The sequence below is a fragment of the Rhinichthys klamathensis genome, unplaced genomic scaffold, assembly GCF_029890125.1.
Source record: "Rhinichthys klamathensis goyatoka isolate OS25496 unplaced genomic scaffold, OSU_Roscu_1.1 h1tg000150l_1, whole genome shotgun sequence".
NCBI lineage: Eukaryota > Metazoa > Chordata > Actinopteri > Cypriniformes > Leuciscidae > Rhinichthys > Rhinichthys klamathensis.
In genome coordinates, this window is record NW_026606685.1 from 1,463,151 (window position 1) to 1,484,529 (window position 21,379).

The following is a 21,379-nucleotide window of genomic DNA, read 5'->3' on the forward strand; positions in this document are numbered from 1 at the left end:
ATTACACTGGTATTACAACTTACACGTGATATATGAGGACATTGCATGTGTCCTCATATTTCAAATAGCTTAAAAAACATAAAAAACAATGGGTTTTTTTTATGTAAAAATGCAGCATGTCTCCTGTGATGGGTAGGTTTAGGGATAGGGGCAGTGTAGGGGGATAGAATATACAGTTTGTCCAGTATAAAAGTCATTACGCCTATGGAATGTCCTCATATATCACAAAAACAAAGCTGTGTGTGTGTGTGTGTGTGTGTGTGTGTGTGTGTGTGTGTGTGTGTGTGTGTGTGTGTGTGTGTGTGTGTGTGTGTGAGCAAGTGACTTGAACTCATGGTGACATGCTTTGGAATAAATACATAACTGGCATACACATCTGTAAAATATACAGAATAAAACATATCGTCTTCCTTTTAAACATATTAAAATATATCCGTTTGCTCCTTGAATATATTATGCTACATGTACACTAACTAAACTGAAGAGTGTGAGTTTCTGTCAGCGAGGGGGGAGGAAATTGCGAGCGGAGGACCGATTGCTGCTGGTTTCAGTGTTCGTGTCACCCGAGCCCAGTTCATTACCTGTCATGTGATTAAAACAATATTTAATACAAATAATATTCTACACAATTTCACATCATATCAAAGGTGATTTTTAAAAAACGTATTATCAAAATTACTTACTTTGTGCACTTTAATAAACAATAAACTCACCTTCATTTGAATGAGATTTCAGCATGGCCATTTTAGCCAAGAATTTAAAGGACAGACAAGCGCCCGTCTCTCTGTCACACAGTCCACCTGCTTTACAGTTGCATGCTTTCCGACATTCCATTCCGTACGTCCCATACATGCATTCTAATAAGAGGAAAAAAAGACATGTTACAGCTAATTTAGCCAGTACAGAATCTGGAGGTAAATATTTTGCCATGACTTTTCCACTTGCCATTGGCAAATACTCTCTTTTTGAAGATGTTTGCTCATTGCTGATCCAGTATTTGTGTATAAAGTGTAAAAGGATCAGAAAGGCTCACTTACATCTAACGCTCGTGGTAAGACTCAATTAAAGGGCTGAGTGTGAGGAATTGGTGTGGAGGGAGCGTGTTCCACTAATACAAAGTGTTCATTCACCAACTCACGTTGTTCTTACATAATACATTAAGTGATAATTTGAGGGGCCCTAGAAGGACTCCACAGAAAAGACACTCTGGGGTGAGTTTTCTTTAGTATGCTGAACTGTTCTTTAACCTGTGACCTTAGACCACACAAAAACCTTCAGTTAACCACGAGGCTTTTGGTAAATATTTGAATATCCTAAAAAGACAAATCTGCATTGAACGGGTGAGATGAAGCTGTGTGACACATAAGCAATTCAAAATCAATTCTGAAATTGTGAGGACAGTTAACAGACATTATATATTATAAAGATTTTGTAATAATTTTGTAATAATATTTTTTTCCTTGCATACACATAGTTTCTTCTACACAAATTGTTTTGAAATTCCTTTATGATTCTTCTTTTTTAAAAAGCCTTTATGAAAACTATATTGACCATAGGAGACATATTAAAGGTTTGATTTATATATAAATTCAAATATAAAATGGCTTTATTGGCAGGACTGTAAATAATACAATATTGCCAAACCGTGGAATACATAGAATGATAATAAAAACATCAAAATCTTAGAAGAAAATATTATAACATAACTTAAATTGAAATAAACAGTGTTTCATTAGAACATCTGTGAACATAATAATTTATATATATATATATATATATATATATATATATATATATATATATATATATATATATATATATATATAAATTCACATTTATACATATTTTTTTACAATTATTTAGCAAAAAATGTATAATATATCTCATGTAAATTGATTTATATAGAGATAGATAGATAGATAGATAGATAGATAGATAGATAGATAGATAGATAGATAGATAGATAGATAGATAGATAGATAGATAGATAGATAGATAACTTCAATTTACATGAGATATATTATGGATGATAAGTAGGCCTAAGTGTAAGTAGACTATATATATATATATATAAATCAAATTATTGAATATACATATATATATATATATATATATATTCAATAATTTGATTTATATAAAGAGATGATCTGTGATTCATCTCTTTGGTGAGAGAAAAGTAATAATTCAATATTTTTCTATGTCTTCATGTCACCTTAATTTAAATCATTTTTAAGTGTTCTCTTGCTCTGAAAGTTGCATTTGATTTTAACTTCAATTAAAATCAATTGTGTTAATCCTGAGAACATCACTGATTACAAAATCATTGAATACTTTGAATAAGTGAATTCCCCCCAATGCACAATCCCATCTGCCTAAACAGGTGCACACAGCAGACTGTACCTTTACAGATGCCATATTCATCTCCATAATCATCCTCGTCCTTGTAGAAGTCACAGAAGAGTCCCGGTCCGCACTTGACGCCGTGCATCCCGGACACGGTGCGGTAGCAGTGCTCTCCCCGTCCCGCAGCACAGACCTGACAGCACCCGCAGTCATCCAGCACCGTGCGCCTACAGCGCTGCGTCGAGCCGCACTGCGCGGTGGAGCATCTGTCCGGACAGTGGACGGCGTATTTACCCCCGGGACCCCACGCGTCAGCACCTCCAAACACCATCATCAGGAACACTGGGATCGCGTACAAACGCATGACTTGAAGTGATAGCGAAGCCCACGCTGGATGCTGTGCACTAGGGAGGAGCTGTTCTCTTCTTAGATGGGACAGTGAATGAAACAGCTCGGGCTGCATGCCTGTCAGCTTTAAACAAGTTTGTTTTGCACATAGTATGCCCTCGTCAATTTCCTCAATCCGGTGTTGTTGTCTATTTGCCAGCCCCCCCCACCCCTGTTTTAGAAATCCGGCGTGGAAGTGGAATTAGAGCCGTGCTGCCATCCAGGAATTGATGTCATCACTGAAGTCTGGAGTTGTTTGTTTGAAGGTCTTTAAAGATGACCCTCGTGACCCTGACGTGAACGTGCATGACAAGATGTTTTCGGTTAGAGGAGCATTAAAATGGTCATTTCCTAGTTTGAGAAGGAAATTAAGTCTCTTCTGTCATTGTAATTATTATTCTAATTATTCTAATAAATATTATAGGCTATTAAATGTGCTCAGGTAAATGAACAGTCAGTATACAGCAAAACAACCACTAGATTATTTCTAATTTTATTTATATCATAGAATGACACGAAGAGTGTCTTTGTGGAGATTGTGTGTGTGAATATGGATACAATCAAAATATAATGTATCAAAGTTTCGATTTGCATTCTTTTTCAGTAGCCTATGATCTGAACAATTTAAAGAAGGGGACCATCACAATATTATTTCATAAATTGGCCCATTTTAGAGGACAGTTTTTCCCCCCCCATAATATAATCGGGTTATTTTTCTTTTCACTGCTTTTTTTTCTTAAAGAAAACATCAAGATACACTAAAAACAGTAAGTCTTTTTCAATATGTACGCATTTCAATTAATAGTAAAATTCCATCAAATTGAATTGAACAATCCTTACATTTTATTAAGTATTTTAAATACAGAAAAATTAGAGCTTAATAAAACATTTTTAATAAATCTGGAACAAGGGAATGAACCATTTAGTTTATGTGATTCGTATTCATACGTAAAAAAAGAAAATATGTTTAAATTTAAGTTCAAGATTGTTTTTACAAAATATAGTTTTTTTTTTTTTACTAATTTAGAATTCTTTATTATAATGAATAACATGTAATGAATATTCAACTACATTTTATGGAATTTTACTATTAATTGAAATACGTAAATCTTGAAAAACGGCGTTTTTAATGTATAATTTATGATGCTTTTCATATAAAAAGTAGCCTACTTGATAGAAAATGTCTTGAAATAATCTAATTTTATTACATTATATTACTAAGCTTAAAAGAGTTTTCTACTGAGTAATGGGACATTTATAACCCTATCTTGAAAGTCAAAGTCTTTGAATTATCTTTTCTGCAATCTGGGTCCTATTTAGTCTTTATAAATGTTTATATCGGAAATGAACACAAGAAACTAATGCAGCAGCGCTGCAGTGAAGGCAAACCGTCACTAGATGGCGCTGTTTCGTTAAATAATGGCAGGAGATCTACGGTAGGTAGAGGGAAGGATTTAACTGGGTGATTTAACTAATTCAACTTCAGTGTGTTCCTCACGAAAAGTCATTTTGTTGCTTCAGAAGATATGTAATAGAGCGCAGTCATATGGATAACTTTTATGATACTTACTGTGCTTTTTTCGTTCAACCACATCTTGACTCTCTAGTCTACACTCCAGTCCAGTAGTTGGCGGAAATGCACCATCGGTTTGTCAGACGACAGAAGTTCCAGAGCAAGTATTTCTTGTGCATGAATTCGTTGTAAACACTCACTTATTTTTTCTGTAGTTTTATATTTTTAGTCATTGCCTTCAACTTGTAGCTTTATGTGATGTCGTGCGCTGCTATAAATTGTACAAATCGCCACTCACAAGGATGTAGTGTAAATTTCTTTCGGTAAGTTATATTTATGAATGAATGATTTGACTATTATTTATGATTTCTCTCTGCCAATATATATATATAAAAACGTTTTCCGCTGGATGATGTTCTTATTAGCAACAAGTAAACTGATTATTTGTTAAAACAGATTTTTTTTTTTTTAACCAGCACATCTTATATTAAATCACATTTTCAACAGTTGTAACGATATAAAGGTGCATTCAGCGATGCTTCTTTTGAATCGAATCTTTGAATCTTTCAGTGAATCGTTTGATCCAGTCTGAATAAGGCTCTCTCTCTCTCTCTCTCTCTCTCTCTCTCTCTCTCTCTCTCTCTCTCTCTCTCTCTCTCTCTCTCTCTCTCTCTCTCTCTCTCTCTCTCTCTATATATATATATATATATATATATATATATTCCACTTGTCTATTTTTCTGTATCTCTCCTTCAGTTTCCCTTTAGGTGATAAGAGCAGGCTGCAGCAGTGGCTGGTGAACATCCGGCGGGACAAGTGGAAGCCAACTCCTTCTTCTCGCCTATGTTCTGTCCACTTTGAAGATAACTGTTTCTTTACAACCCGTCTGGGCAAAGTGCGCCTTACTACAGCTGCTGTTCCCACCATCTTTTCCTTCCCTAAACACTTACAGAAGAAGCCACCACACACCAGGCGAAGGCTTGAGAGGTGTGGGGATGTTGTATTGAGAAACGCTGAAGCTGTGGAGGAGATTGTGAGGGTTATTGTGGATGAAAGCAATGGGGCATCAGAGATTCATCCCGGTGGACGATGCAACATTTCATACAGCCATTTACCCTGCCATCCTTCTGTGCCATCAGACACAGTTTGTCATTCGTTGGATCACACCTACTACATGGCCGAATCGCCAGAGAAGCTGCAGAACAGTTTAAACTTGGCCAATGCCGAGCTTACAAACTACAGGAAACGGTTGAAACTGCAGAGCGCCAGGATTAGAAGGTTGAAGAAGAAAGTGACTTCTCTGTCCTCCATCCTTTCAGAGTTAAGACAAGAGAGAAGACTTTGATTTGCTTTGAATTGTAATAAAAACTCTTTTTGAAAAAAGCGCTGTGGTTTCAGTGTGCTTTTGTTGTAGGTTTGTGATGGGCTTGTCAAGCTCCAAATGACACAGTAAAAGTATTTAAGAATGGGTCCATTAAACTCGTGTGCTACTGTATATTCCAAGCCTTCTCAAGCAATATGATTGAAATTTAAGTCAAAACTGTTCTAAATGATTTGTTTATAATCTTTCCATAAACATAAAATGATCAATTAAAAATAGTGTGAAAAATGGTAAAGTATTCCCATTATAATTGTGTTCCCTTCACTTCACTATTCCCGTCTTAACAGCCTTGAGAGTCTGGATTGTGGACTCCAGCATGATCTTACATGCATAGCCAAGAGTTGTTTAAACTTTAAAAACCTTGGACTCCATGGCTGTGGCTTGGCCTGAAAGAGGAGGTATGTGATGCATGCTGTTCTGCTTTCCACCCGACTTGCACTATATATATATATATATATATATATATATATATATATATATATATATATATATATATATATATATATATATATATATATATAATTTAAAAGAAATTTAAGTTCAATAATTTGAATGGTAGAATATTTCCAATAAAAGAAAAAAAAATACAATATTAAATACATTGTTATTGTAGTGTTATTTATATACAATTGTAGTTTGTATTAATATTTTGAATTAGTTTTTATTTTTATACACAGTTTTAATTTTAGTTTTAAAAAAAAAAATCTATTTTAGTCCATTTATTATGTGCTTTTGTCATTTTTATTTTCATTTTTTAATATTACTATTTTAGGTTTAATTTCTTTTTATTTCAGTGTTCAGAGTTTTATTTGTTATTCATTTTATTTCCAATTAAACTAAATGACAATTACTGAAATAAGTCTAAGTTTTGCATCATATACATACAGTATGCCTTTCAAAAGTTTGAAAACATTGCTATTTTTTATTTTTTTTTAAAGAAGTCTCTTATGCTCATCGAGCCTGCATTTATTTGATTAAAAATTCATAAAAACAGTAATATTCTGAAATATTATTACAATTTAAAGTAGTGGTTTTCTATTATTTGAATGTATTTTAAAATGTAATTTATTCCTCTGATGCAAAATTGAATTTTCATCAGCCATTACTCCAGTCTTCAGTGTCACATGATCAATCAGAAATCATTATTATATGATTTATTAATATAAATGTTGGAAACAGTTGTGCTGCTTAATATTTTTTTGGTACCTTCAGGATTCATTGGTAAAATGGTATAATAGTTTTATTTAACGGTAATAACCCTGATGCAGTAATGGTAAATAATATCGCAAAAACAAAACCTAGACATAACGGACCCTTATGATATAAACGTCATGACGTCACGTCTCTACGCCGTATGCGTAAAATCCTCCGCTGTACGCGCATTCCCGAAACCGAACGCCGCTATTTTTCATGGCAACAGCTTGCGGAGCGGCAACCTACCCTACTATAAACACCCTCCAGCGCGAGATTAACCGGCATTTCGTCCTCGCATTGCGTAACTCCTCTTTGCCGGGTGGCATTTAGTTATATTTAATTCAAAAGTGTGTATTTGTGGAAGTAAATACAGGATATGGTTGATAATAAAGCGGAGGATTCACGTCCTTTCTGATAGACAGCAGGTTTAAAGAGCCTTGCGGGGGGCAGGCAGTGGGTTGATCTGCTGGGCGTGAATGACAGAAGGAAGAGAGAATATCGAATCGTTTGGTAAGCGTTATTTACACTGTCTTTTTTATATTTCATTCGACAGTAGCTGATAATTGTTTTTCGTATCCGTAATTAATGTGGTTTAGCTCTTTAAACAGTTGAGCTCGTCATGTCAGCTATTTTTGTATCTATCACTGTTGTTTTTAGTCTCAGCTGATGCAACAATGTACTTCAAGTCTTGTCCAAGTGGCAGTTCATACATGTTGTTGTGGTAACTGATCTAATTGTGTTCACATTTTGCATAATGTGTTGTATTTTATCAAAACTCAGGGTTTAGATGGATAGTGCATTGTTTGAAAGACCATAACTGATGCATTCTGGTCCAACATGCTTAAGACATTGGGATTCTTTGGGGTGATGTGGTGTTGGGGTTATAGATTGTAGGTTCAAACCACTGTCCTAAAAGACCAGGATGTGTTCCTTTAGATGCCTGAATGCTAGTGTCCGTACCTGGATTTTAACTAGCTTAACAAAGCAAGCCTCCCTTGGTTAACCAGCTTTATTAGAAAGACAATACTGGTTGACCAGCATTGTTTTTGCTTAACAGTATAGTTATACTGGTCTGGTCCACCATCTAGACAAGCACCAATCTATGAAATTCATGCTGGTCCAATTTGGTCTTTACAGCAGAGAACAGGTGAACCGTGAACTGTCTCCATTGTTCCTTTGAGCAATGCATTTAAAGGGACAGTTCACCCAAAAATGAAAATACTGTCATCGTTTACTCCCCGTAACCCTAATGTTTTCCTGTCCTATGTGGAATGCAAAAATATATTTAGCAGAATTTTGTCAATGCTTATCTTTTCCATATGATAGTGAATGGACATGAGGGGTGTCGAGTCGAGCTTCAAAATGACATAAAGCACCTTGAAATATCATATAATTAATTAATGTGAATATTAATCCAACTCGTCAGTGAAGTCAAAAATAACTGGTTCTCTGCATGTCATTTGTTAAGTCAATTAATTTAAATGTACGCAGTGCAAAAAATATTTCGGAGCCAGAATGGAAATTTGTAGTAAATAACTAAAAAATTTTGATCTGTTCCCAAACAAAACTATCATATGGTTGCAGAAAACTTAGAATATAGGCCTAATGCAGAAGTCGTATGGATTCATTTTATGGTGCTTTTTTTTGTATTTTTTGGAGCTTTATAGCTCCAGTCCCCATTTATTTTATGCAAATATTAGTTTGAAAAAAAAAATTCATGTCGGTTTGGAACGACGTGAACGTGTGTAAATGATGGCAGAACTTTAACATCAGGTTACTCCATGGTTACTGTTCCCATAAGAAGTGTACTGACAATCACTTTGGCTAAAATTAATAATCATTTTAGTTGTTATATATTAATAATTAGTTCTAATAAATAATAATCAGTTAGTTTCTCAAATCTGTGAGAGGAGAACTTCACCGTACTGCATGTTGTATGCTAGTATTGTGCGTGTCGTAATCACCATCTTTATTGTTCACGTCTGCAAACAATTCGATCCAAATCTCATAACAGGCGCCTCTGATATGTTTTTTTTTTTTTATGTGTTCAGGAGACATGTGGCTCTCGGCACAAACCCCAGCTTTTGAGTTCACAGTTGTGCGTATACTATCTTCTCTTCTTGTCCTATATTTTGATGCCCTCTGTGTGAAATGTGATCACACCAGACAGAAGGTTTAGTTGTCGCAGTTGCCCTGGATTAGTCAGGTGTTCAGACTATCAGCCCCCCAGACCATTTTGACTGGCTGAATTGAATTCACTCTCTCATTTCACCAGAAGGTCAGCAGTGATAGGCACTTGGCAGTGGATACTCTTGGCTGGGCAGCTTTATGTTTGTCTGACAGATTCAAGCTCAGTCCTTGACCTCTGTGGCTGGGAATGACCCTGTGGTTCCATGCGCTTTTTGTTTCCGGTTCTTTGTGCGTTTCCATCATTTGACTGAGCTAATTTGCATATGGGTTTCCAAGAAATACTTTTTTTTTCAAATGATCAAATGAGACACCAGATTGATATTTTTTATTATACACATTTTTACTGGGTCACTCCTGTTATGCAGCATTCTTTTAACTCTGTAACATAAAAAAGTTTGTCTTTTAAAGGGATAGTTCACCCAAAAATGAAAATTCTGTCATCATTTACTCACCCTCAAGTTGTTCCAAACCTGTATGAATTGTATGAAGCAAACCTAGGCTATATGTAGAAAACCTGTATAAAGAAGATATTTTGAAGAATGTCCATAACCAAACAGTTGATGGGTCCCATTTGACTTCCATAGTATTATTATTTTTTTTCATATGGAGGTTGATGGGGCCTATCAACCAGTTTTGGTTACCAGGCCGGGATTCTTCAAAATATCTGCTTTTGTGTTCAGCAGAAGAACGAAACTCATACATGTTTGGAACAACTTGAAGGGTGAGTAAATGATGAGACAATAGTTCATTGCCAGTTCATAAAAAAAGAGGATTGGGTGAACTATCCTAACTAAGACAATATTGCCATAGTGTCACAGACTTTCATATTTAGGCTCTGGTCAAATGTGATTATTTACACAAAGACAAAGATGGTAAAATTAGTGAGGGATTGAAAGTTGGCTTGCATGAGGGTGTCAATGTTAATATTTAATTTTTATATTTTGAATAGTTAATGTGGATATTTTTAACCATCTTTAGAGGTTTTTTTTATTTATAATATCATTATGATTTCTGTAATTTTATCAAACAGGATTGAATTTTTTTAAGTTACACAAAAAAAGTAACAACACATAAATAAAATCCATTGCTGGTGCATGTTTGAGCTGTTGTTTTCCCATTAAAATGATGTCACTACCTGGAAGATAATGTTATTAAGGAACTGGCTTTTAGTTAAAGGGATTTTACAAAAGACTAACAGGATCGACAGGGATATTGAGGACACAGAAAAGCCTGTAAATTAAAACGATTTTCCCAAAGAAAGATCAGTAGATATTTTTATTTTTCTCAAACCAAAGTAATTAAAAATGATTTCTAATACGCTACCATACAAAAGTTTTGGGTCAGAAAGAGTTCAATGTCCAATATGCTGTTCTTATGAACTTTCTATTCATCAACAAATCCTGAACATAATGCATCACATTTCCAAATAAAATTGTTGAAACTGTTTTTAACATTGCTAATAACAATACATGTTTCTTGAGCAGAAAATCAGCATATTAGAATGATTTTTAAGATTTTTTAAATATCATGTGACACTGAAGACTGGAGTAATGATGCTGAAAATTCAGCTTTGCATCACAGGAATAAATTACATTTTAAAATACATTAAATAGAAAACGGGTATTTTAAATTGTAAATATTTCGCATTATTACTGTTTTTACTGTATTTTTCATCAAATAAATGCATTGGTGAGCACAAGAGACTTCTTTCAAAAGCATTAAAAAAAGTGTAAAACTAACCAATATTATTTTCATATTTAAAAATGTGAACATGAATCTGAACTTCGTCGAAGGAATGACCCAACAGTTATTTTGTCCTCCATTTTAATTTGGAAAGCACACCCATGAGCTATCAGATCAACACTGGTTTAAAACTGCGTGTTCTCTGCCTCTATTTTTAAACATGATCTAATATTACTATTTGGGTGCATAAATAGTTTTTTTTTATGTTAGTTACTCTTTCTCATTATTAATAGTAACGTGTAACCTAAGATTGTCTATATTTACACCCATAGCATTGTACTCACGCCAATATGTCAGTGGTAAACACCTCAGAGTATAAGCTCAGCGTCTCTTTACATAGTCCTCCACATTGAGGACTTGTTGTTGTCATGATTTTTGCAGGATTAGTCAGAGTTCCTGGGGAATGTGACACTCGGTCCCACACCATCTCCCACATAACTGTGAAGCAGCTTTGAGAAGCATCCTTTTTATTTTTATACATAGTGAAACTGTAGAGGTTGCCAGGTGTAATACATTCTGGGCTGTTAGACCGTGGGCAGACGTGGAAGTGCTGGGTCATGTTGCTCATGGACACTAACCAACGGGCAGTGGTGGTAACTTGCTCAAAGTGACAAGAAGGTCACTGAGTTCATTGACGTGAGAGTTTTCAAGCAGAGATGGAGGCAGGCGTCCAGGTTGCTCAATTCCCAGGCTGATGGTGTCTGGTTCATTCAGGTTTTTAGACCTGGATTTAAGTCATACTTCCGTCCAAGTGTTGGTTTAATCATGTCAGTCAATACTGATTAAACAGCTACTGAGGTTTCATATTCATATGATCATGTTTTCCGAGAAATAAAATATCATGAGTACGTCTCTCATCCTAACCACCGAAGTTTCCTCATTTCCTCTTTTTATTCTCAAAAACGCAAGTAATCCCTCTTCACAGCTTTGGTATAGTTTGGTATAGTGTGTGATAAGTAAAAGATAATGCATAGTCCGGCTGCCATTCAAAAGTATGGGGTCAGTGAGATTTTTTAAAATGTTTTTAAAAGAAGTCTCACATGCTCACTCACCACGGTTGAATTTATATGCTCGCGTAATACAACGTGATTTACTCGTACGTTTTTGTACGTTCCTGACGTAAAATTAAAAGGAAAGCAAAAGTGAATGGTGGAATAAAAAAAAATGCCTCCATCTTATCTGGAGTTTACAGGTATAGACATAGTTTGAGCTAAAAAAAAAATTCTTACAGTTTTTAAGTGGATGCATTCATTGTTATCTTCAAATGAATGCTAACTGTCTCTCAGGTTGGAAAGAGACCCAGAGAGGAGAAACCCGGGTGCTTTCAGGCTGTTTTCATGTTGACGTCACCTCTCATTAGGTTATTCGTTGGCTAGTTACAGCCGCTGGAGTCTGTAATCAGTTTTACACATTAGGGTGAAGTCTAAACCTTCTGATTAATGAGTCACAAATATGGGGTAGGGGTCAGTGATTTGCTAATTAATCTGTAATGCATGACTATTGTTGACTTCGGCAAGTAAGCTGATGTGTTCCTCATGTTCTATCAAACCGTGCCTCAGGAAAATGACCTCGATTCCCTTCTACATATGTTCTCTCGTACATTTCTTACATCCCGACAGGAAAACAAGTGCAGTCTGTCAAGAAATTTCCTTCAGAAAGGCTCTAGAGGAAAAACATGCACATCTTTTTTTGGGGAAGAGCGTTTGTAGTCCGTTTCTGACAAGGATATAACCACATGTTCTAGATTGTGGGAGGCCAAATATAATAATTTAGAAAGCAACCATTGTAATACACATATTGGTTGGCTAATAATCTGAATATTATGGGTGAGATCCCCCCCAAATGCCTACACTGTTACTGTTATGTCCTGGTTTCCATTATGAATGGAAATGCTAGTTCAGACAAACTCTGATTAGATTATTTATTTAGATTTATTCATTTGAATATGTATTAGAATTTATTCAAATCTATTAGGCCTTAGAATTTATTAGAAATTTTTGTGTCTTATCAAATCCCCGGTTCTTGGAAATTTGGAACCGGTTCTCGATACACAATCCTAATTAAAACTCTTTGTTATACACTTTTTTTTAAATGTCTCTTACTTTTGTTCTTTCTTTCTCTTTTCCAGCTATGTGCCTCTTGTGTGTGAATAATGTACAGTGATGGTGCCTTCTCAGACACACGTGATGCTCAAGTGGCAGGAGCACCTGAACAGCTCCTGGGCAGCGGAGGACAGCGTTCAGACAGCCACACGGCGCGGAGCGGCTGCTCTCTATGCAAAACTGCTCTACAACAAGGAGGTTGTGGGCTTGGCCCAGCCAGTGCAGGACCTAATGGGTCCACGCTTGCCTGACTTCCAGTATGAATCCAGTGCTGAGGAGGAGAAGGAGGAATATCTATCCGCGCTGCTACACAGTCAACGATGCCTGGCCCACCGCATGCTGGCAAGGACCCCCTTTGCCCTATCCCTCCACCACAGGCTGGTGATCCTCCAGAGGGTGTTCTACGCCCTCCATAGCAAGTATCATGACCGATTCCGAGCGCCGCTCCCCCCACAGCCCTCATCCTCCAGTGCAGAAGGGGGCGCTCTGGAGTCAGTGTCTGAGCCTTGGCCAACAGGCAGTTCCCGTTCAAAGTCGGGCACGGACGTTCTTATCGAAATGGGTGTCCGGACTGGGTTGAGTCTCCTTTTTGCTCTACTGAGGCAGAGTTGGCAGCGGGGGCGTCTTGAGAACCCACCAGATGTCGCTTTGTGCAATGAGGTGTTGGCCACTGCGTCTTCAGTCCTGGCCGCCCTGCCTCCTCTTTCCTTGGCCAACGAGAACAAGATCCCAACAGTGGGGCTTGACTGTCTTGCGCAAGTTGGAGACTTCCTGAAGAAGACGGCTGTCAGCGGGTCCGGGGCGGATCGGGCGGGCCGCAGGCTAGCCCTGGAGCTCCTTCTCTCGCTAGCCTTACAAAGAGGGTCCTTGCGCTTCCTTCTGGAGTGGGTGGAGGTGGCGTTGGCCGCCTCTGCTTCTTCCACCACCTCTGAAACAGTTGGAGTGGGCTACGAGCTGATCCATCAAACACTGCAACAAATGCGCCAGCACACGGTGTGTTCCTACACCATGCGGTTGACCTAGCGGTCATGCTAATAGCATAAGTGAAGTAATATACAGAAATACTAATGGGTAATGGGCACTAGTATATAGAAAGCTGTGCCTCTTTTGCATGCAGAGAGAGTATAGAGTTACAGAACTGAGGCTTGGCTAACACCTTCCTCCATTTGTTCATCCCTCCCTCGGCACTTAAACAAAATCATTGTTGCTAATTGTTACTGTACTTCTAATACATTAGCACCATACAGTAGGATACCATTATTCTGTATTCCTCTCATGGAGGGAAGAAATGGCTCAAACGCTTTTCCTTGCTCTAAATAAGATTGTGGCTTTCATTTGACTGGGAGCTCTTGGCCGACTTCCCAGCACTGAAAGCCGCCTGAGCCACACCAGACCTGCCATGCTCTTATTTATTCATGTCTTAATTAATGGGAAATATGTCTACTTCAAGGCTTTTGTGCTTCAAGTTCAGCAGAACGTGTTCCCCATATTGAAGCAACTGTTTGTTTATAGATTCCCCTACTCCAGAGTTCAAAGTTGATTTGCTCTGTGAAAATCTAGCTGGTTAAGCACATTGGTGCCAGTATCGAGACTTGAGACCATCTTTGTAATCTTCAGTCAAAATATAATGAAACTATTTTCTTTTCATGATAATGTCACCTAGGCCACTGTTGCTTGCTTGGCCACTGGATAACACTAACTAATAGCCAATTCATGATTTAGATGTTGCGTTTGAGCAAACCTTAGTATTTAGGCCACTTTTTGCCTCAGAAGTCCTACTCTACATATTGTTTTCTCAATTCATATTTTATTTTAATCAATTACAGAAGTGGGTTGCTAGAAGTGGAACATGGGTTGCTAATGCGGTTTCCTCTAGCCTTCAAATCCTATAATTGATCATCTGAATGCAAAATTTGAAAACATAAATACATTGTGTTAATTTGATCTTCCTGTGAAGTGACAGACTTCTCTTTGGTGATATATGTTGTACTTCCAAACATTTATTCCGCTTTAACCACCCGTTTCTTGCTATCGACTGCAAGCTCGCATTCAGCCTCCATTCAATCAATAGCCAATTAATAGAAGTCCTCGCCCATTTTTATTTCTCTCTGATGCATGTCATAATATGGAAGAAAAGATCTGTCACTACTTCCGTTTCATTGTGACTTCGAACAATAAGGCAGCATTTTATTTAGTCAGAGATAATATATATGTATGTTATCAGTTTTTTTTGGTTCTACAGTATTTTTTGAACGATCTACTGTAGCATTTAATTTGTTGTTTGTTCTTACAGGCTTTTCGTGGTGAATCCGTCAATACTCAGGTGCTGAAGAAAGATGCTGACGGACTCTGTAGCCTCTCGCATGTGGCTCTTTGCCTTTTTGAAGAGGTGTGTTTGTGCGAATAAATCTATAAGTGTTCACAGACTGTTATATAGGGCGTTAAGATTTCTCATGCCAAGTTGGAGAGACTATGGCCTCTAAGAGTTTTTACTCTCATAAATAAATCTTTAATCTGTGTGTGTGTGTTGTAGATCTGCACCCTGGCCTCTAACTGCTTGTGCTCATGTAACACGGGCTCTTCCTCGTCCTCCGGCTCGGAGAACGACGCCGTCATGGTGTACGTGTGGGGTAGCAACAGCAGCCATCAGCTCGCCGAGGGAACGCTGGAGAAGATTTTACAGCCCAAACTGGCTCAGGGCTTCAGCGATGCACAAATGGTGTGTGTGGGTTTATGTTACTCAAGTGTGATGAAAACCCAAATAACTGGAAGCTGTCATGAAGCTAACATTAGTTCCAACAGAGACAGCATGAGAAAGGAAGAGAAAGACCACTCGAAGTAAAACTCTCAATTTGACGGCTGTACAAAAGAGCTTTTAATTAAAAGAGCCCATTGTTTTGTTGGTAAAGGCACTGTCTGGGCTGTTAGCTCATTTATATTAGATTGACAGGTTTGCAGTCTAATATGAGCTTTATAAGCATTTTTTGTCAGATTTTATGGAAAGCAGATATGCTATTGAAATGTTAGCTTGGTAATCTGTTTATAAGAAATATTAAACTGTTCATGTAGATAGGAACTGAGCACTTTGGTTCCTCTTTTCAGTGTGACAGAAAAAAGTTAGACGGTGTAAATCAAATTATTAGTTGCACGACAAGAAATGCATCATATGGGGCCAATGACTGTCTTTTTGTTTTTGTAAAATTATATATTTTTTAAAGAGCATCCTTTTTTTTATTTTATATATATATTATATTATTATATTAACTTATATATATATAAGTTTTTAATTACAACTTTTAGAGGCAACAAGAAGTGATAGTTTTTTTTTTTTACAGTATATGTTTATAATGCAGTCAGGCTTATTTACTATATGTGAACCTGGACCACAAAACCAGTCACATGGATCATTTTTTTTAAATTGAGATCTATACATCATCTGAAAGCAGAATAAAAAAGCTTTGGCCGAGATACAACTATTTGCAAATTTGGAATCGGAGGGTGCAAAAAAATCGAAACATTGAGAAAATCGCCTTTTAAAGTTGTCCATTTATGTTCGTGATTGTGCTGCATTCACTCACAAAAATAAATGTTTTATATATTTACGGTAGGAAATTGACAAAATATCTTCATGGAACATGATCTTTACTTCATATCCTAATGATTTTTTGCATAAAAGAAAAATCGATAATTTTGACTCGCAAATATGCCACTGCCACAAATATACCAGTGCAACATCGAAGAAAAATTTTATGAGAGAGATCTGGTAATGTGACTGGTTTTGTGATCCAGGATCACATATTATAAATAATAGCAAACCATCTGTACCGATCTAAATTTTTTAGTTTCCTCTCTAACAGAATATGTGTTGTGGAAAGTTTTGTTATCTAATCTGGAGTAGCATTCAGGCCCAACAGCCTCTGGTTTTTAATACAGACATGTCTTTTCATTATTACTGAGAAATACAATTTAGAAAACAGCAGCCGCGTCTTAATCAACTGTGCCTTTCACTAATACAGTTTAGACATCCTCGATCACAGTTAATTAAATTCACTCGGCTCTTCTTTTTCCACCTGCAGATTGAGGCTGGCCAGTACTGCACATTCTCTGTATCCGCTGATGGTGCAGTGAAGGCTTGTGGGAAGGGTAGTTATGGGCGTCTGGGATTGGGAGACTCTAATAACCAGTCTATGCCTAAGAAGCTGGTTCTGGAACCGCCTCGCACCATGAGGAAGGTGTCATCGTCCAAGGGATCAGACGGACACACGCTGGCCGTCACGGCAGAGGGAGAGGTGTTCAGCTGGGGAGACGGAGATTACGGCAAACTGGGCCACGGGAACAGCGCCACGCAGAAATACCCTAAGATTATACAGGGCCCTCTTTTAGGGAAGGTGAGAGGAAATAATAATAATAATAATAATAAGCTTTATTTTATAGAGGGCCTTTAAAAGCAGCTTCTCAAAGCGCTGTACATAAAATCACAATCCACCTGGAAAGACAACAAATCAAATTAATAAAAACAAAAACAGCAACATTAATAATAAAAATAGCTGTAAAGCGATCACGAAGGGACATCAGCAGTCAAATGCAAGTTTAAAAAAATGTGTCTTAAGAAGAGCTTTGAAAATGCCAAGAGTTTGTGCTTCCCTTAGTTCAGGAGGGAGAAAGTTCCAAAGTCTAGGAGCATAAACAGAAAAAGCCCTGTCACCCATAGATTTTAGATGTGTTTGTGGAACAGTTAATAAATTACACTGTGAGGAACGCAGTCTGCGATTAGGAGTATAAGCAGTTAATAAGCCAGATAAATATTGCGGAGCTAAGCCGTGTAAAGCCTTGTATGTCAGCATCATGATCTTAAAATCAACACGGAACCTGACCGGGAGCCAGTGTAGGGACTTCAAAACTGGAGTAATATGGTCAAATTTCCCGGTTCCCGTCAGGATTCGGGCGGCAGAGTTCTGAACATATTGTAATTTGTTAATAGTGGTTTTAGAAACTCCAGCTAAAACAGCATTACAATAATCCAGCTGTGAGAACACAAATGAATTAATCAACTTTTCAGCGACAGACAAGTTTAGCATTGGGCGTAGTCTGGCTATATTTCTGAGATGAAAAAAGGATGCCTTAACCGTGCTATGAACAAAAAAAATCAAAAGTGAGGCCAGTGTCAAAAATTACACCAAGATTCCTCATCTTACTTTGGGTCTCTAAAACAGAGCCATCAACAGACAGGGACAGTGGAGCCGCTTTGCGAATTTGATGACGGGAACCTATAAGCATAACCTCAGTTTTCCCACTGTTCAGGCAAAGAAAGTTATTGTTCAACCATGTTTTTATCTCAGAGATACAGCCAGAAAGATAACAAGCATCAATATCTTCACCAGATTTAGAATGGATGTAGATTTGGGTATCGTCAGCATAAAAGTGATAATGGAGACCCAGCGATCGCAGCAGATGCCCAAGTGGAGACAGATAAATGTTGAATAGTAGAGGGCCCAGAACTGATCCCTGAGGAACACCAGTGAGCACTGAACAAGTGTCAGACCTAAAGCCACGCATGGAAATAAAATGGGAACGGTCAGTAAAATAGGATTTAAACCAGTTTAACACTGTCCCGGACACACCAAAGACACTTTCAAGACGGGTAAGTAATAGACCATAATCCACAGTATCGAAAGCAGCTCGAAGATCAAGGAGAATGAGAAGTGAGGTAGCTCCAGAATCAGAGGCCATCAACAAGTCATTGGTAACTTTGACCAATGCCGTTTCGGTGCTGTGTAATTTACGAAAACCTGACTGAAGGGGTTCAAAAAGGTTATTAGTTGTAAGATGATTACAGAGTTGAGAGGCAACAACACGCTCAAGTATTTTTGCCAAACAGGGAAGGTTAGAGATGGGACGGAAGTTGTTCAAATCATCCATAGAAACATTATCTTTCTTTGGTACAGGCGTAACAGCAGCAGTCTTTAGTACTGCTGGAACGACCCCAGTTTCCAATGACTCATTTATAATGCCAAGGATAATAGGGCACCACACCGGGAAGCATGATTTAAATAAATTCGTTGGAATTGGATCCAGCAAGCAAGTGGTTGATTTCATGCTAGAAACCTCCCTTGTGAGAGCCTCAGAATCAAGCAGTGAGAAATGGGTGAAATAAACACCAGTGAACCCAGATGAACAAAGGAGTGAGGTGGCACAGTCAGAGTTAACAGAAATGTCTTTGCGAACACTGACAATCTTCGAATTAAAAAACTGTAGAAAAGAATCACAGAGCTGCTGAGAAACAGGTAAAGTGCTAACAGGATTAACTTGAAGCAATCTGTTTATGGTTTGGAACAATTGTCTTGGATTATTTTGATTATTTACAATAATCTGCGAGAAAAAAGAGGATCTTTCAGTCTCCATAAGAGCATGATAACCCCCCAGAAGATCCTTCCACTCTTGGTAGTAGACACTCTGACCAGTACGGCGCCATTTGCGCTCCATTTTCCGACAAGCAGCCTTTCTAGTATTGTTAGTATTCTAGTATTCTATAATGTTTTCTACATGCAGAATGTAGCTTCTTTTCCAATCGTGTCTTATCCAGAGTATTTCCCTGGGCTCTTTTGACTTGGGCGAGTAAGCAACTCCCCGAATACTCTGGTAACTGCTTACAATTCCATAGCTACCACATGACCTGAAACTGCATATAAATGCCTAAACATTCCAGAACACCCTGGCCAACACTAATATTTCTTCAGAAAATGTAAGAAACTAGTTTGTGTTATCACTGCATTTGTAAAAGTGTGTGTGTTTCCTGTATGTGTATTGCAGGTGGTGGTGTGTGTGTCTGCTGGATACAGACACAGTGCTGCGGTGACTAATGACGGAGAGCTGTACACCTGGGGGGAAGGCGACTTTGGTCGACTCGGTACATCACTCTCCTCTTACAGACCCTCAACATTACTGAACACACACACACACACACACACACTTGAGACCTGAGTATATGTTCTCAGATGTAGTGTTGTCAGTGAAATACAATTCACTATTGATTTCTGTGAGGTGGTTTTAATGGTTTGAAAGACTGCAGTGCACAGAGGTTGTTGTTTTTTTAATCCACAGAGAAATAATTAGTCAGGCAGTCGACAAGACTGAGTCAGGCTGTTGTGTCAGAAGTTCTGCCTGTCTGTCTCTGTCTTATTTTTACTCTGTCTGTCTGTCATGTAGGTCACAGCGACAGTCACAGTCGTAACGTGCCCACTCTGGTCAAGGACATCAGTGGGGTCGGGCAAGTGGCCTGTGGCAGCTCTCACACCATCGCTGTGGCTCAAGATGGCCGAATCGTCTGGTCCTTTGGAGGAGGGGACAATGGTAATATTTCATATCCACTTTATTTTGCAATAAGTGTTTTTCTTTTCTGTGAATGTGCGAGACTTCTGATTAGGTTTATAATTATGTAAGTACATTAAAATAATATAATAAATGGCAGTTTGCAATATCAAGCAGCATAATGAGCTGTTTTGTACAGCTAAAATAACTGTAAGCAAATGACAGTGAAAGCCATACACATTTAAGTTATAAATAAGGTGGATGAAGTGGCCATATTATATGCTTCTGTAGCATTTAAATTGTTCCACATTTTGCACCAAAATCAGTCATATTTTAATTTCTCATGAACATTTTCCGTCATCTCGCTGAAGTGAATTCGTAGAGACATTACCAGACAAATGTAAGATAGTCATCCTTTAGCTCAGCGCGTTTTTCAAGGCTGTTAGTAACGTGTACAGACTCTCTTAGTAAGTCAATTTGCTATTTGGTGATTGAAAATCCTCAAATCTTCATGAAGACTGAAGTAATTTTATTTTAATAAAGTTTTGCCTGGGATTTCAAATAAAGAGAGACCGGTATTCAACCATTTTTTAAATCCTATTTCTTTCTTTTTATTTATTTATTTATTTAAACAGATATTCACACTGATATTCAACAAATACTTAGGTCTTCACAGGCAACGTAACATGTTTATCTTAACATATATATATATATATATATATATATATATATATAAAAATTTATTCAAAATATTAATTATTTAGTTAATTTAGTAACTAATCCATCCATCCATAAATAAGCATTATCAGTTGGTCTCTTATTTCAAAATTCAATTGCTCCTGTTCACCCAAGAAATATCTGTGATAATAGATTGTTATGTTCTTTTCCCCCCACATGAATTGAACAATTTGAATTGAATGGCATGCAAAGAGGGAATATTTGACTCAAGTTTTATTTGCCACAACAATTTTAACAGCTATACACAGTTTACAGCAGTTGTTCAGGTAACATTCTGAATCAAAATCAATGTGCACAAACACATTCTTCTGTCTTCTGCCCTGCTGAGTGAGTAGGACATAGTGACGCTTGCTTTTCATAAGTAGAGCAAGAAAAATTCTGCAGTGCAGCACTATCAGACATAATATCCACAGACAAGCTTAAACATGTTTGAAATAAAGGCGAAATGGAGAGAGAGTTGTTGATGCAAGTACTCGCACG

The 21,379-nt window shown here is 37.4% G+C and overlaps 3 protein-coding genes across 8 annotated transcripts in view; 2 read left to right on the plus strand and 1 right to left on the minus strand.

Annotated features, from left to right (window-relative positions):
* Positions 1–332: 332 nt before the first annotated feature.
* esm1 (endothelial cell-specific molecule 1) lies at positions 333–2,965 on the minus strand. Its single transcript, XM_056258214.1, has 3 exons — positions 2,401–2,965; positions 714–857; positions 333–581 (listed from the first exon to the last, which is right to left on the minus strand). Exons 1-3 carry the CDS (start codon positions 2,804–2,806, stop codon positions 499–501), a joined length of 633 nt encoding a protein of 210 aa, XP_056114189.1. The 5' UTR covers positions 2,807–2,965; the 3' UTR covers positions 333–498.
* Positions 2,966–4,419: 1,454 nt separating this feature from the next.
* On the plus strand, positions 4,420–5,840 carry LOC130090701 (THAP domain-containing protein 1-like). Its single transcript, XM_056258216.1, has 2 exons — positions 4,420–4,566; positions 5,000–5,840. The coding sequence occupies exons 1-2, from the start codon at positions 4,502–4,504 to the stop codon at positions 5,586–5,588; spliced, it is 654 nt and encodes a 217-aa protein (XP_056114191.1). The 5' UTR covers positions 4,420–4,501; the 3' UTR covers positions 5,589–5,840.
* Positions 5,841–7,013: 1,173 nt separating this feature from the next.
* Positions 7,014–21,379, plus strand: part of LOC130090764 (probable E3 ubiquitin-protein ligase HERC1) — an 85,915-nt gene continuing 71,549 nt past the window's right edge. For 5 of the 6 annotated variants that reach the window (XM_056258301.1, XM_056258296.1, XM_056258300.1 and 2 more), the window contains exons 1-7: positions 7,014–7,328; positions 12,880–13,846; positions 15,147–15,242; positions 15,387–15,572; positions 16,930–17,241; positions 19,664–19,760; positions 20,060–20,203. In XM_056258301.1, the coding sequence (XP_056114276.1) occupies positions 12,914–13,846; positions 15,147–15,242; positions 15,387–15,572; positions 16,930–17,241; positions 19,664–19,760; positions 20,060–20,203 (1,768 nt within the window). In that variant the 5' untranslated portion in view covers positions 7,014–7,328; positions 12,880–12,913. The remainder of the gene's footprint in view (positions 7,329–12,879; positions 13,847–15,146; positions 15,243–15,386; positions 15,573–16,929; positions 17,242–19,663; positions 19,761–20,059; positions 20,204–21,379) is intronic. The other variant, XM_056258299.1, reaches the window with a different exon arrangement.

Coding starts and splice junctions, on each gene's coding strand:
- LOC130090701 (XM_056258216.1), top strand. CDS start 4,502: ATGTCGTGCGCTGCTATAAATTGTACAAATCGCCACTCACAAGGATGT. Junction 4,567..4,999: donor TGTAGTGTAAATTTCTTTCG/GTAAGTTATATT, acceptor TCTCTCCTTCAG/TTTCCCTTTAGGTGATAAGA.
- esm1 (XM_056258214.1), bottom strand. CDS start 2,806: ATGCAGCCCGAGCTGTTTCATTCACTGTCCCATCTAAGAAGAGAACAG. Junction 858..2,400: donor TGAATATGGCATCTGTAAAG/GTACAGTCTGCT, acceptor TCCTCTTATTAG/AATGCATGTATGGGACGTAC. Junction 582..713: donor GAAATCTCATTCAAATGAAG/GTGAGTTTATTG, acceptor ATCACATGACAG/GTAATGAACTGGGCTCGGGT.